The sequence below is a fragment of the Hemiscyllium ocellatum genome, chromosome 1 (genome assembly GCF_020745735.1).
Source record: "Hemiscyllium ocellatum isolate sHemOce1 chromosome 1, sHemOce1.pat.X.cur, whole genome shotgun sequence".
Classification (NCBI taxonomy): domain Eukaryota; kingdom Metazoa; phylum Chordata; class Chondrichthyes; order Orectolobiformes; family Hemiscylliidae; genus Hemiscyllium; species Hemiscyllium ocellatum.
In genome coordinates, this window is record NC_083401.1 from 7,673,291 (window position 1) to 7,690,367 (window position 17,077).

Below are 17,077 nucleotides of genomic sequence, written 5' to 3' on the forward strand. Positions count from 1 at the left end.
TAACAAGATAATAAAATAAACTACAGTGAATATAATGAATATCACAATCTTAACAAGGAATATAACAACTGACAATAAGAGCTTCTTTAAACATATAAAAACAAATAAAGAGGTCAAAGTGAACATAGGCCCTTAGAAAATTAAGCTGGTGAGATGATTTTGGGGAACACTGAGATGGCAGAGGAGTTGAACAGATATTTTATATATAATTTTATAATGGAAGATTGTTTGAACATTCCATTAATATTAAATAATACATGAGTATTAAGTATCATCACTATCCTGAAAGAAGTAGTTTTTAAAAAAAGTTTTAAAAATATATTTATGGAACATGGATCTGGTTGTTTAGGCCCATATTTATTGCCAATACTTAATTGCCCAGAGGGCAGTTGAAAGTCACCACAGTGCTGTGGGTCTGGAGTCACATGTAGGCCAGACTAGGTAAGGATGGCAGATTCCATCCCAAAAGGATACCAGTGAACCCGATGGGTTTTGCTGACAATCAGCAACAATTTCATGGTCATCAGCAGACTCCGTTCCAGATTTTTATTGAATTCATATTTGACCATCTGCCGTGGTGAGATTTAAACCTGGATTCCCAGGACTTTACATCGGTCTCTGAATTAATAGTCTAGTGATAATACGACTTGGTCATCGATTCCCCATATTAAACAAACTAATGGGTCTAAAAGCAGTTAAATTCCCTAGCCTAATGACTTGCAGCCTATGATCCTAAAAGAGTTAGCTACAAACACAATGAGAAATATCAGAAACTTGAAGAAACGCTACTGTGACCTACCTATTTGAAAGGGGATGGTGATAAAACCAAGTAATTACAGGTTGATTAGCCTAACATCTATTATTGAAAAAGTATTCAAATCCACTATTAAGGAAGTAATAGAACATTTGGAAAATCCAATTCTAATCCAATACAGTCAGCATTATTTCCTCAGTGTTGATGAATTTATTCAAGTTTTTTCAGGAAGTTTCAAGTACAGTGATGGCTATATGAATAGGAAGAGTTTGGAGGGAGATGGGTCAGTTGCTGGCAGGTGGGACTGGATTGGGTTGGGATATCTGGTCGGCGTGGACGGATTGGATTGAAGGGTCTGTTTCCATGCTGTACATCTCTATGACTCTATGGCTTTACAGTGGATAGGGGCCAGTAGATGCATTGTAATTGAACTTCCAGAAGGCTCTTGACAAAAATACCTCACCTCCCAAAACGTGAAGCCATCAGAACCCCGATGTTGGAAACAGTATATTAGCCTTCACAGAGAATTAGCTTGCAAGAAACAGCAATTGGGAATAGCAACCCATGAGTTTTACAGGACCAGTGCTGGGACTACAACTGTTTACAATATGTATTAGTGATGTGGCAGAAGGAAGTAAATGCACCAAAGCTAAATTTTCAAGATGATAGAAAAATATGTGGAAAGGCAAGTTGCAAGAGAGATACAAACAGTTTACAGAGATTTGACAAGTTAAGGCAGTGGGCAAAATGTTGGCAAATGTAGTATATTGTGGGAAAATGTGAAATTGTTATTTTGCAAGTAAGAAAAGATCAGAACATTGTTTAAATACAGAAAACAAAACTGCAGAAAACTGCAACACAGGGATATGAGGGTAGGAGTATACAAGGTACAGAAAGCTAGCACACAGGTGCAGTAGGCATCAGCAGGGCTAATGGGATGCTTGCTCTTATTTCAGGAAGGAAGTCTGATGTGCAACTGTACAAGGTGCAGGTGCGAGCACATCTGACATACTCTGAGCAGTTTGGGTCCCCTTACTTAAGGAAAGACATTACTTCATTCAAATCCACTCCAAGAAGCTTTACTGGAATGATCCCCAATATGGAGTTTTGTCTTGTGAGCGAAAGATAAACAGTTAGGATTCTACTCATTGGAGTTTAGAAGAATGAGAGTTGATAATGGGGAAGGATTTCTTCTGAGGATAGTGTTTTTGGAACTCTGTGCCACACAGCCTCCAAGTAGGGAGAGAGACCCTGCGCATTTTTCAGATAGGTTCTTGATCAGTAGGAAAATCAAGGGTTGCAGAGAAATGCAGGAAAATGAGAAATGTTGGACTAGCCATGATCCTGTTAAATAATGGAGCAGGCTCAAAGGACTGAACAAACTAGTCCTGTTGCTATTTCTTATAATTTCTCCTGATGCCTGCCTCTTCCTCCCTCCACCTGTGTCCTTCTCCTCCTCTCCATTGAAGAGGAAAATTTAATGCATCAATGCACACAACAACAGTCATGCAGCATTTTTAGTTTCAGTGAGGAGAAATCAAACCTTTCTGCAGAATGTATTGCAGATATATTTTTCATGTATTGCTGGTGTGTATCCATTGCCATAGCAGTATCACAGAACTTCAGTAAATCTAACTGTCACAGAAAACTACAGAACATTCCACCTTTCAGCTTTGGAAACTTGATTTATCTGTTTACCTTCCTGTTCTGTTTCATTTTTGACAGTTACAATTATTTGCGGGCACACTGTCCAAGTCTGGAGATGATGACAGACATTGTGAAAAACAGCTTGAATGGCCGTTTTGTGTACAACACAGCATCTTCTCCCAGGCGGTACTACATTGGTGTGGATAGCTACAGGCCACCTTCAAAACAAGGCGGGGACACTATGCAAGACAACTTCTTGGTTCATCAAGTGACAGTGCAGGTTCCTTTTGAAGTTGAAGTCCTGTTTGAGTCTGAAAGTTTCACAGATCGATCCAATCATCTTGCTGGAGAAGTCTTCACAAATGAGCTGGAGAAGTGGAAACAAGCATTTGATGAAAAATTTAATACCATTTTCAAATTGCCAGATAAAGGCTTTTCCCCTCAACAAATTAAATTTGCTAAAGCAGTTTTCAGTAATACAATTGGTGGAATGGGTTATTTTTATGGTCAGTCATATGTTCAGTCTATGTACAATGAGTACCCATTGCCTTACCTGGAGGGCCCACTGTACACTGCTGTCCCATCCCGTTCATTCTTTCCCCGAGGATTTCTTTGGGACGAAGGGTTCCATCAACTTTTAATCAGTAAGTGGAATCCATCTATTAGTAGAGAGGTGATTGGACATTGGTTAGATCTGATGAATGTTGAAGGTTGGATACCAAGGGAGCAGATTCTGGACAATGAGGCACGTAGTAAAGTGCCTGCAGAATTTATTGTGCAGAGAAATGAAAATGCAAATCCTCCTACACTTTTCCTCACAATACAAAAGCTAATTGAAGATTTGAATGGGCGTTTGACTAAAGAAGATAAATCTTATCTGAAGAGACTCTTCCCCCGTTTGAGGACTTGGTATGATTGGTACAATTCAACCCAAGTTGGGTCCTTGCCATCAACCTATCGTTGGCGAGGTCGTGATACTGACACAAATCTGTTCCTCAATCCAAAAACACTGACGTCTGGACTTGACGATTACCCACGAGCATCACATCCATCTGAAGATGAAAGGCATGTGGACCTCCGTTGCTGGATGACTTTGGCATCAAAGATCATGACAGATATTGCAAAAATTTTAGGAGAACCCCATCAAGTCTATCAAGGCATGTACGAGAAGTTGAGTGATAACTCCTTGCTCCAGGAATTGCATTGGTCTGAGGAGCTGAAAGCATTCAGTGATTATGGAAATCATACTCAGTCCATTATTCTAGAGAGAGAGAAAATCTATGTGCCACCTGGCCAGCCACGACAGCATGTCCAACCTGCCAGACTTATCCGTTCTGTTCGGAAACAACCAAAACTTCAGTATGTTAATGCTTTTGGTTATGTCAGTCTGTTCCCATTCCTGCTTCAAATTCTGCAGCCTGATTCTCCAAAACTACTTCATATCTTAAATGATATCAAGGATGATGAGAAACTCTGGACCCCTTACGGCATACGGTCACTTTCAAAATCTAACCCTCTCTATTTGAAACGCAACACTGAATATGACCCACCTTACTGGCGTGGACCTATTTGGATTAATATGAACTACCTTGTGGTTCGGGCTTTGCATTTCTACTCCACTCAAAATGGACCATATCAAGAAATGGCAGCAACACTGTACCAAGAGCTGAGGACTAACCTCATATCAAATATGTATAAGCAGTTTGTACAAACTGGTTACTTGTGGGAACAATATAATGACAGTACTGGCAAAGGGCAGGGTAGTCATCCATTTACTGGCTGGTCTTCCCTGATCGTTTTAATAATGGCAGAGCAATATTAATGCTCTCACTAATGACATCCTGTGTAATGGTTTAGGGCTGTGCCTAGGGGATTATTTTGTGAATGGATCTTTTAATACATGAAGTAATTCAAATTAAACTTCTTTGCATGTCTGCATATTAATTGGAGAAAAAAAAACTTTATTGCCCACGTCTTCTGTGTGTAAAACAGACACAACAATGACAAATGTATCAGCATTCTGCCAATGTGTTTGGATAACTGCTACTGTTTTCAGGGCTTCTTAGGTGGCCCTGGTGGCCAATTAAAATAGGCATTGGGCTGCTTGGATAAGTGAGAGGCCTAAAGTCTGTTTTAAGGCCCTGTTGAAAGCAGACAGCAGGAATGGTCCAGAGAAGTTTTAGTGGCTGCTGAGAAAACGGGTACACTTCGAAACCGTGATTTTAACGTGGACTCAGGAGGAGCCCGAACGTTCCTTAATTCCCAACACTCTTGAAAAGATTCTGTTGGTGCACAATCACAGTCTTAATGAGAGCATGCTTTGCTCCTTTTTAAAAGTAAATCACATCTTGAATTTGTTAAAGGCAAACTTATAATAAATGGATTTCTTATTAAAGTTTTAGTTCAAAAGATTAAATTTTCTGGCTACCCTTTTCTTCACAGGTGAATGATTAGATGAATATCAGTTACACTCTTCAGAGAATGCATTTAACTCAAATATCAATAAGGAGTCAGATAGCTGTTCGTATGTGGAACAGCACATTGAGGACTCAGTGTAAGTTTTGATGGGGCTCTGCTAACATTGCCACTGTTGTAAACCTTCATTTAGCAGACTAAAAGTTAACAAGGTTTTTGGGTTGCAGTGATACCAGAATCTAAATAGCTGGACCAATTTCTCTCAGAGTAACTGGTTTTATAGGAAGACCATCGAGCCTGCTTGGTGGTTTATATTAAATCCCTCCTGAGGCCCTGATCCTATGCAGATATTTGCACTGCTTGTTTTTTCATTTTGTATGACATATTAAAAATAGATTTATTCTACTTGATTTTAATTTAAGAGTGACAACTTCAAGGTCAATGATCAAGATCATGCAATGTCCACCCACATAGCACAGTCAATGATGAACAATATTGAGAATTCAATGTCGTTAAACCAGGCCATGTTGAATATGTCTTGATAACTTTTGACAAAGGTTCATTTTTTATAAACTGATCGTTCCTATTCTTATGGAATAGGGTTTTTCTTCAGAGGGTAGGTGTGGACTTGTTGGGCCAAAGGGCTTTGTTTCCATAATGTAGGGAATCTCATCTATAACAATAGGAACAATCAGTTTATAAAAAATGAACCTTTGTCAAAAGTTATCAAGACATATTCAACATAGCCTGGTTTACAGGCAGTGAATTCTCAATACTGCTCATTGTTAACTGTGCTATGTGGGTGGATGTTGCATGATCTCTGGAAATGCTCTGTAATATTCTTTTCAACTAGATGTACTAGTTTGGGGCGAGTATGTTACAGTCTGCCAAACATTTGATTTTGTTCTGCTGCAGTGTGAAACCATGGGGTACCTTTGTGGCTTCAGCTCAGGAGACAGGCAGGTGAGTGGGCAAGCATTCATTGGGCTCTCCAGAGTCATTTGACCTACTTTTGTTGAAAAATGTGTGACATCAGCAGTTACTCATTTACCAGGTCACTTCAACGCTGATGATGTGGTGGTTTTGGGGTAAGAGATTTCCGTGAGCATGTTGCATTACTTCACAAAGCCTTTGGAGATGTCGTTGTGGCATTTCCTGATTTCCTGGTGTCCAGTTTTCATGATGAAGCTCTGAGTGCAAAGTTCTATAACTTTAGAGTTATAGAATTTTGCAGCATAGCAACAGGCCCTTTAGCCGACCATGTTTATGCCGACCAACAAACACCAAACTACACTAACCCCATTTACCTGCACTTGGTCCATAGCTGACTGTGCTCTCATCCAACTGCTGCTTAAACATTACGAGAGTACTTGCCTCCACCATCTAATGTTTACAAACCATTTTTCTACCACACTCTGGATGGGAAAAAAATAATCTAAACCATTTACTCCTCACTTCAAATTTATGCTATCTCATGTTAGACACATCTACCATAGCGAAGAGATTTTCATGATCTGCCCTGTGTTATATCTGTCATGATTTTGTATGCCTCAGATCGTCCCTCCACCTCCTCTGTTCCAAGAAAAACAAAACCAGCCTACCTAGTCTCTTCACATCATTGAGACTTTTCGTCTCAAGCAACACCCCAGTGAATCTAATCTACACTCTCTCCAATACAGTCATGCCCTTCTGATAATATGGCAGCCAGCATTGCACAGCACATTCAATTTTTACCCTAATCTGTGTTTTGAAGAAGACTTATTGCTTCTGTATTCCATGCCTAGGCCAATGAAGGCAAGCATCTGGTATGCCATCTTTACCACTCTCTCTACCTGTGCTGACACTGTTCAGAGTACTCCCTCAGGACCTACCGTACATTGTGAAAAGCCTTTCCCTGATTGGACTGTTTAAATGCATCAGCTCACTCTTAGAGTCATAGAGATGTACAACATGGAAACAGACCCTTCGGTCCAACCCGTCCATGCCGACCAGATATCCCAAACCAATCTAGTTCCACCTGCAGCACCCGGCCCATATCCCTCCAAACCCTTCCTATTCATATACCCATCCAAATGCCTCTTAAATGTTGCAATTGTACCAGCCTCCACCACATCCTCTGGCAGCTCACTCCATACACGTACCACCCTCTGCGTGAAAAAATTCCCCCATAGGTCTCTTCTTTATCTTTCCCCTCTCACCCTAAACCTATGCCCTCTAGTTCTGGACTCCCCGACCCCAGGGAAAAGACTTTGCCTATTTATCCTATCCGTGCTCCTCACAATTTTATAAACCTCTATAAGGTCACCCCTCAGCCTCTGACGCTTTAGGGAAAACAGCCCCAGCCTGTTCAGCCTCTCCCTATAGCTCAAATCCTCCAACCATGGCAACATGTAAATCTTTTCTGAACCCTTTCAAGTTTCACAACATCTTTCCAATAGGAAGGAGACTAGAATTGCACACAATATTCCAACAGTGGCCTAACCAATGTCCTGTACAGCCGCAACATGACCTCCCAACTCCTGTACTCTATACTCTGACCAATAAAGGAAAGCATACCAAACGCCTTCTTCACTGTCCTATCTACCTGCAACTCCACTTTCAAGGAGCTATGAACCTGCACTCCAAGGTCTCTTTGTTCAGCAACACTCCCTAGGACCTTACCATTAAGTGTATAAGTCCTGCTAAGATTAGCTTTCCCAAAATGCAGCACCTTGCATTTATCTGAATTAAACTCCATCTGCCACTTCTCAGCCCATTGGCCCATCTGGTCCAGATCCTGTTGTAATCTGAGGTAACCCTCTTCGCTGTCCACTACCCGGCAATTTTGGTGTCATCTGCAAACTTACTAACTGTACCTCTTATGCTTGCATCCAAATCATTTATGTAATTGACAAAAAGTAGAGGGCCCAGCACTTGTGGCACTCCACTGGTCACAGGCCTCCACCATCACTCTCTGTCTTTTACCTTTGAGCCAGTTCTGTATCCAAGTGGCTATTTCTCCCTGTATTCCATGAGATCTAACCTTGCTAATCAGTCTCCCGTGGGGAACCTTGTCGAACACCTTACTGAAGTCCATATAGATCACATCTACTGCTCTGCCCTCAATCTTTTTTGTTACTTCCTCAAAAAACTCAATCAAGTTTGTGAGACATGATTTCCCATGCACAAAGCCATGTTGACTATCCCAAATCAGTCCTTGCCTTTCCAAATACATGTACATCCTGTCCCTCAGGATTCCTTCCAACAACTTGCCCACCACCAAGGTCAGGCTCACTGGTCTATAGTTCCCTGGCTTGTCCCTACCACCCTTCTTAAACAGTGGCACCGCGTTAGCCAATCTCCAGTCACCCAGCAATCACTTCTCTAGCTTCCCACAGAGTTCTTGAGTACACCTGATCAGGTCCTGGGGATTTATCCACTTTTATGCGTTTCAAGACATACAGCACTTCCTCCTCTGTAATCTGGACATTTTTTAAGATGTCACCATCTATTTCCCGACAGTCTATATCTTCCATATCCTTTTCCACAGTAAATACTAATGCAAAATATTCATTTAGTATATCCCCCGTTTTCTGTGGCTCCACACAAAGGCCGTCTTGCTTATCTTTGAGGGGCCCTATTCTCTCCCTAGTTACCCGTTTGTCCTTAATATATTTGTAAAACTCCATTGAATTTCTTATGCCATTGCTCTGCCCAATTTCAGACTGTAGCCTGAGACCATCCTCTTCACTATCAACAACGCCACTGGTTTTCATTTCACCTGCAAGCTTACTATACCTTCTACATTTACACCCAAATCATTAATGGACGTAACAAGCAGCAAGAGTCTCAGCACTGATCGTTGTGGTATGCTATTATTTACAGGCTTGCAATTACAAAACCAGCTCTTCACTGTCACCCATTCCTCCTATATGTCAGCCAGTTTTGGATCCAGTTTGCCAACTTACCTGGGATCCCACAGGCTCTTATTGAGATTAGATTAGATTACTTAGTGTAGAAACAGGCCCTTTGGCCCAACAAGTCCACACCGACCTTCCGAAGAGCATCCCACCCATACCCCTACATTTACCCCTTCACCTAACACTCCAAGCAATTTAGCATGGCCAATTCATCTAATCTGCACATCTTTGGACTGTGGGAGGAAACTGGAGCACCCAGAGTAAACCCACGCAGACACGGGGAGAATGTGCAAACTCCACACAGACAGTTGCCTGAGGTGGGAATTGGCGCTGTGGCGCTGTGAGGTAGCAGTGCTAACCACTGTGCCACCGTGTGGACCAACCTTCCATGTGGGACCTTGCTAAAGGTCTTAATAAAATCCATGTAAACCACATCAACTGCACTACCCTTATCAATCTGCAGAGGAACCTCGATTATCTGGCATTTGATTATCTGACAAGATCACAAGGTCCCAATGCTTGGCTAAACTATATTATCCGGAATTTGATTAACCGAAATAAATACTCCCGACCTGTGTCCTTCGGATAATTGAGGTTCCTCTGTATTATCATACCTTTTTAAAAAAACTAACTCAATTAGGCAAACAAGATCTCCCTCCAATAAGTCTGTGTTGACTATCCAGATCAATCCTGTCCCTCAGAATCTTTCCTAATAATTTCCCGAAAGGGACCCCACCTCCCACCACCAAACCATCATCTCCCAGACCATCCATAACCTCATCACCTCAGGGGATCTACTATCCACCTCCTCCAACCTCATAGTGCCACAACCCCACACCGCCCGTTTCTACCTCCTGCCCAAAATCCACAAAACTGACTGCCCCGGCCGACCCATTGTCTCAGCCTGCTCCTGCCCCACCAAACTCATCTCTACGTACCTCGACACGGTCCTGTCCCCCTTAGCCCAAGAACTCCTCACCTACGTTCGGGACACCACCCACGCTTTCCACCTCCTCCATGAATTTCGCTTCCCAGGCCCCCAACACTTTATCTTCACCATGGACATCCAGTCCCTATACATCTCCATCCCCCATCACATAGAACAGTACAGCACAGAACAGGCCCTTCAGCCCACGATGTTGTGCCGACCACTGATCATCATGTATGCACCCTCAAGTTTCTGTGGCCATATGCATGTCCAGGAGTCTCTTAAATGTTCCCAGTGACCCTGCCTCCACAACTGCTGCTGGCAATGCATTCCATACTATCACAACTCTGTGTAAAGAATCTGCCTCTGAAATCCCCTCTATACCTTCCTCCAACCAGCTTAAAACTATGACCCCTTGTGTTGGTCATTTCTGCCCTGGGAAATAGTCTCTGGCTATCGACTCTATCTATGCCTCTCATTATCTTGTATAACTCAATTAGGTCCCCCTCCTTCTACTTTTCTCCAATGAAAAAAGTCCGAGCTCAGTCAACCTTTCCTCATAAGATAAGCCCTCCAGTCCAGGCAGCATCCTGGTAAACCTCTTCTGAACCCTCTCCAAAGCATCCACATCTTTCTTATAATAGGGCGACCAGAACTGGACGCAGTATTCCAAGTGCAGTCTAACCAAAGTTTTATAGAGCTGCAACAAGATCTCACGACTCTTAAACTCAATCCCCCTGTTAATGAAAGCCAAAACACCATATGCTTTCTTAACAACCCTATCCACTTGGGTGGCCATTTTAAGGGATCTATGTATCTGCACCCCAAGATCCCTCTGTTCCTCCACGCTGCCAAGAATCCTATCCTTAATCCTGTACTCAGCTTTCAAATTCGACCTTCCAAAATGCATCACCTCACATTTATTCAGGTTGAACTCCATCTGCCACCTCTCAGCCCATCTCTGCATCCTGTCAATGTCCTGCTGCAGCCTACAACAGCCCTCTATACTGTCAACGACACATCCAACATTTGTGTCATCTGCAAACTTGCTGACCCATCCTTCAATCCCCTCATCCAAGTCATTAATAAAAATTACAAACAGTAGAGGCCCAAGGACAGAGCCCTGTGGAACACCACTCACCACAGACTTCCAGGCAGAATATTTTCCTTCTACTACCACTTGCTGTCTTCTGTTGGCCAGCCAATTCTGTATCCAGACAGCTAAGTTTGCCTGTATCCCATTCCTCCTGACCTTCTGAATGAGCCTACCATGGGGAACCTTATCAAATGCCTTGCTGAAGTCCATATACACCACAACCACAGCTCAACCCTCATCAACTTTTCTCGTCACATCCTCAAAGAACTCGATAAGGTTTGTGAGGCATGACCTGCCCCTCACAAATGCAGCCGTGTTGACTGCATTTAATCAAGCCATGCTCTTCCAGATGGTCATAAATCCTATCCCTCAGAATCCTTTCTAAAACCTTGCAGACGACAGATGTGAGACTTACTGGTCTGTAATTGCCGGGGATTTCCCTATTTCCTTTCTTGAAGAGAGGAATTACATTTGCCTCTCTCCAGTCCTCAGGTACGACTCCAGTGGAGAGTGAGGATGTAAAGATCTTCGCAAGTGGCGAAGCAATTGCATTTCTCGTTTCCCAAAGCAGACGAGGACAAATCTGGTCCGGGCCTGGCGACTTGTCAATCTTAATGTTTGACAAAATTTTCAGCACATCAGCTTCCTCTATCTCTATCCATTCCAGCATACACACCTGCTCTTCAATGGTTTCATTCCCGACAAAGTTTGTTTCTTTCGTAAAGACAGAAGCAAAAAACTCATTTAGGGCTTCCCCTACCTTCTCAGACTCCACGCACAAGTTCCCTATGCTGTCCCTGATCGGCCCTACTCTTTCTTTGACCATTCTCTTATTTCTCACATAAAAGTGTAAAATGCCTTTGTGTTCTCCCTAATCCGTTCTGCCAAGCCTTTCTCGTGCTCCTTCCTGGCTCTCCTCAGACCACTTTTGAGCTCCTTCCTCAACTACCTGTAATCCTGAAGAGCTAAGCTTGACGCTAGCTTCCTCCACCTTATGTAAGCTACCTTTTTCCTTTTGATGAGACGCTCCACCGCTCTCGTCATCCAAGGTTCCTTTATCTTACCCCTTCTTGCCTGTCTCAGAGGGACATATTTATTCATCACTCGCAACAACTGTTCCTTAAACAGTCTCCACATGTCTATAGTGCTTTTATCATGGAACAATTGCTCCCAATCCATGCTTCCTAACTCATGTCTAATCACATCATAGTTTCCTCTTCCCCAATTAAATACCCTCCCATTTTTGCCTAATCCTCTCCTTCTCCATAGCTATGTAGAATGTGAGGCAATTGTAGTCACTATCACCACAAGCTCTCCCACCACAAGATCTGATACCTGCTCCGGCTCGTTTCCAAGTCTAGAATGGCCTCTCCCCTCGTCAGCCTGTCAATGTACTGAGTTAGGAAACCCTCCTGAACACACCTTACAAAAACAGCTCCATTCAAATCTTCTGCTCGAAGGAGGTGCCAATCAATATTGGGAAAGTTAAAGTCACCCATTACAACAACCCTATTACGTCCACACTTTTCCAAAATCTGCCAACCTATGCTTTCTTCCATCTCCCTGCTGCTATTTAGTAAACCCCTAAAGAGGTGACTGCTCCCTTGCTGTTCCTAATTTCCACCCAACTGACTCGGTAGGCAGATCTTCCTCGACAATGGAAGCTTCTGTGGCTGTGATACCCTCTCCTCTTTTTCCCTCCTCCCTATTCTTTTTAAATGCTCAAACCCATCCTTCTTGTACAGATCCCACCTCCCCCAGAAGGCATCCCAATTATCTACATATCTGAAGCCCTCCCTCCTACACCAGCTGTGCAGCCACGTGTTAAGCTGAGCCCGTTCCTCGCCTCGCTATCTCGTGGCACCAGTAGTAAACTAGGGAACACTACTGTGTTCGTCCTGTTTTGCAGCTTCCATCCTAACTCCCTGAAATCACCTTTTATGTCCTCAATCCTTTTCCTGGCTATATCATTCGTGCCAATATGTAACACGATTTCTGGCTGTTTGCCCTCCCCTTTTAGAACCTTATACACCCGATTGGAGACGTCCCGGACCCTGGCACCAGGGAGGCAACATACCTTCCAGGAATCCCGATCCTGACCACAAAATCTCCTGTCGATTCCCCTAACAATCGAGTCCCCTACCACAAGTACTTTTCTATTCTGCCCCCTTCCCTTCTTTGCCACAGTGTCAGGCTCAGTGCCAGGGAACTGACTGCTATGGCTTTCCTCTGGTAGGTCATCCCCCCCAGCAGTATACAAAACGGTATACTTATTGCTGAGGGGAATGTCCACAGGGGGTCTCTGCACTGTCTGTCTGTCCCCTTTCCTCCCCCTAACTGTAACCCAACTATCCTTGTCCTGAGCCTTAGGAGTGACCAACTCCCGGTAACTCCTCTCAATTACCCCCTCAGCTTCCCAAATGATCCATAGTTCATCCAGCTCCAGCTCCAATTCCCTAACATGGTTTTCAAGGAGCTGGAGTTGGGTGCACTTCCCACAGATGTAGCCAGTGAAGATGTGTGCCATGTCTCCCACCTGCCACATTCTGCAGGAGGAGCATGCAACTGCCCTAGCATCCATACCCCACTTATCTGAACACACACTCCGAACTAAAGTAGAAAGCTTAGTTCAAGTTGCTATAAAATCAATAACAAACTTATATTCAATAGAGGAAGTTTAGAATAAACCTTACCTTATTAACTAGGTTAGAGGAGGAGGGCGGGTGGGAGACATTACAGTTGTAGAGTCTCGGGTTTAGCCGCCTTGCTGATATATATGGTCACTGCTTTCCTTCCCGGCTGTCCCTCTGGTCCTCGTCACTTCCCCCGCTGCTCCCGCTCCTTCTGTGAAAGGGAAAACACCGCTGTCCGCTACCGGTAAGTAATTTTAAAACAAACTGCCTTACCTTAGCTGCAGTCTTCCGGGTTCGTCTTAACTCCGCTGCTGCTCACACTCAAAAATCACGAAGGCCTCAAAGCCCTCCGTTTCTTCCTTTCCCGCCAAACCAACCAGTACCCTTCCACTGACACCCTCCTTCGACTGACTGAACTGGTCCTCACTCTTAACAACTTCTCTTTCCAATCCTCCCACTTCCTCCAAACCAAAGGAGTATCCATGGACACCCGCATGGGCCCCAGCTATGCCTGCCTCATCATCGGATATGTGGAACAGTCCATCTTCCGCAGCTACACTGGCACCGCCCCCCACCTTTTCCTACGCCACATCGATGACTGTATCGGCGCTGCCTCATGCTCCCACGAGGAGGTCGAACAGTTCATCTACTTTACTAACACCTTCCACCCCGACCTCAAATTTACCTGGACCATCTCAGACTCCTCCCTCCCCTTCCTAGACCTCTCCATTTCTATCTCAGGCGACCGACTTAACACAGATATTTACTATAAACTGACCGACTCCCACAGCTACCTAGATTACACCTCCTCCCACTCTGCCCCCTGTAAAAACGCCATCCCATATTCCCAATTTCTTTGTCTCCGCCGCATCTGCTCCCAGGAGGACCGATTCCAATATGGAACAACTCAGATGGCCTCCTTCTTCAAAGAACACAATTTCCCCTCAGACGTGTTCGACGATGCCCTCCACTTCCCGCTCCTCCGCCCTTGAACCCCACCCCTCCAATCGCAACCAGGACAGAACCCCACTGGTCCTCACCTACCACCCCACCAACCTCCAGATAAATCAGATCATCCTTCGTCATTTCCGCCACCTCCAAATAGACCCCACCACCAAGGATATATTTCCTTCCCCTCCGTTATCAGCGGTCCGGAAAGACCACTCCCTCCGACTCGCTCGTCAGGCCCACGCCCCCCACCAACCCAACCTCCAATCCCTGCACCTTCCCCTGCAACCGCAAAAAATGCAAAACTTGCGCCCACACCTCCTCCCTTTCTTCCCTCCAAGGCCCCAAGGGATCCTTCCATATCCGTCACAAATTCACCTGCACCTCCACACACATCATTTACTGCATCCGCTGCACCCGATGTGGCCTCCTGTACATTGGAGAGACAGGCTGCCTACTTGCGGAAAGTTTCAGAGAACACCTCTGGGACATCTGCACAAACCAACCCAACCGCCCCGTGCCTGAACACTAACTCCCCCTCCCACTGCGCCAAGGACATGCAGGTCCTTGGCCTCCTCCATCATCAGACCATGGCAACACGACAGCTGGAGGAAGAGCACCTCATCTTCCGCAAAAGGAAACCTCCAACCACAAGTGATGAATGCAGATTTCTCCAGCTTTCTCATTTCCCCTCCCCCCATCTTTTCTCAGTCCCAACCCTCGGACTCAGCACCGCCTTCTTGACCTGCAATCATGTTCCCAACCTCTCCGCCCCCACCCCCTCTCCAGCCTATCACCCTCACCTTAACCTCCTACCACCTATTGTATTCCCAGCGGCCCTCCTCCCTACCTTTTATCTCAGCCTGCTTGGCACACCCTCCTCATTCCTGAAGAAGGGCTTATGCCCGAAACATCGATTCTCCTGCTCCTTGGATGTTGCCTGACCTGCTGCGCTTTTCCAGCAACACATTTTTTAGCTCTGATCTCCAGCATCTGCAGTCCCCACTTTCTCCTAATAATTTCCCTACCACTGCCATCAGACTAACCAATCTGTAATTACCTGCCCTTGAACAAAGAAACTGCATTAGCTATCCTCCAATCATCTAATACTCGTGAAGTATTAATATCTTTGCCAGTGCCCTAGCAATTTTCCTCCCTTGGCTCCAATAGTAGCCTGGGATACATCTCATCAGGGAAATATGCAACAATGTCTTTCTACTTTGTGAATACAGAAGAAAAGTATTAATTCATACCTCACCCATATCCACTGACTCTATACATGGTTGCCATTTTGGGCTCTAATAGTTCCCACTCTTTCCCAGGTAATCCTACTCTTCATGTGATTGCAAAAAGGTCTTGGAGTTTATCTGGTAATGGTCGTTAGCACTCCCTAGAATAACTTATGTGCTGATTAATCAAAGTACTTTAATTTTGCTTGCAGCAGTGGTCAGCTTCATTGAGAATATCAAAATGAGACAAATTGTTCATGTTTTATCATGAGCTTTAAGCAATACGCATGTAAGGTAGGTAGGAATTTCAGCAACTGTGTCACTTAAGGTGAGTTAGCAGTCAATAAATCATGGAAGCTGATGCAAGACAGCTGCTGATCTGCCCACAAAACAACAATAAAGTCAGGGCCCATCTAAGAGCACCTTGTTGTAGCATCATAAATAAAATGGATATGCAGCCAATGAAGTAGAATTGGTATGGGTGGGGGGGTGGCTGATGTGATTGATGTTGGTGGAGTTGGTCAGAAGTCTGCTTTCCAATAAGGTGACAGAGGAGGGGGAGAAGATTTACAAAAGTAATTCCACATTGATTGCCAAGCTAAAGGTGTGATCTTGGACAGTGGGCTGTCTGCCCAGAGGAGCAGTCAGAAAAATTGATAGAAAATAGGATCAGGAATAGGCCACTTGGCCGTTCAAGCCTGCTACACTGATCATCCAACTCTGTTCTCCTTTTTTGCCCCTTGACCTTTGATTCCTTTAGCCCGAAGAACTATGTCTAACTCCTTGAAAACCTATTGAACTTTCAATAGAACACACCCTGAAAAATGCCTCGAGCTCCTTTCATTATTTTACATGTTTGTCCTATTCCTTTCCAGTGTATTTTCTCACTCGGGTGGGGGAGAACAAAAGTCAAACCATGCAGAATGTTTAATTTAAAAACTGGTTTCCTTCAGTGCAGGCTTGATTTCTTTTTAAGTTGACAGTTTCACAACATTTACTGGTGTGAAAATGTGCCTAGAGCCAAATGCAGTTCTGAGGGAGTTTCACTGGGTTAATTTCAGAAATGAGGGGTCTGATGTTTGAGGGAGTTTAGACTAATACTCTCAGACATTTAAAAGTATGAGAGGAGATTGAATTGAAATATATAAGATGCTAAAGGGAATTTAAAAGTAGCTGTAGAAAGGATGTTTCTTCACAGGGCAATCTAGAACAAGAGGTCATAGTTTTGAGATAAGAATAGCAGATTTAAAGTCAAGGTGAAGCAAAATTACTTCTCAAAGGGTCGATGCTGGGACATTGAGTAAATTTAAGGAGGAGATAGTTTTTTTTAAGAAAGGATTGAAGGGTTATGGAGAGCAGATAGGGAATGGAGTTGAGACCGGGATGAGATCAGTCTACTGTTCTTAGTTCTCATGTTCTGTGCCACAGTGACTGAGACTTAATGCAGATAGATGACTGCATTGGCACCGAATTTCAATGATGATCAAGTCACAGTCTTTCATAATCATATTAAAATCTGTTGGTCTCT

The 17,077-nt window shown here is 44.0% G+C and overlaps 1 protein-coding gene across 2 annotated transcripts in view; it reads left to right on the top strand.

Moving 5' to 3' along the window:
* The window catches only part of mogs (mannosyl-oligosaccharide glucosidase), a 56,391-nt gene extending 51,612 nt beyond the window's left edge, over positions 1–4,779 (top strand). For both annotated transcript variants that reach the window (XM_060827927.1, XM_060827919.1), the window contains exon 5: positions 2,480–4,779. In XM_060827927.1, the coding sequence (XP_060683910.1) occupies positions 2,480–4,223 (1,744 nt within the window). In that variant the 3' untranslated portion in view covers positions 4,224–4,779. The remainder of the gene's footprint in view (positions 1–2,479) is intronic.
* Positions 4,780–17,077: the final 12,298 nt, after the last annotated feature.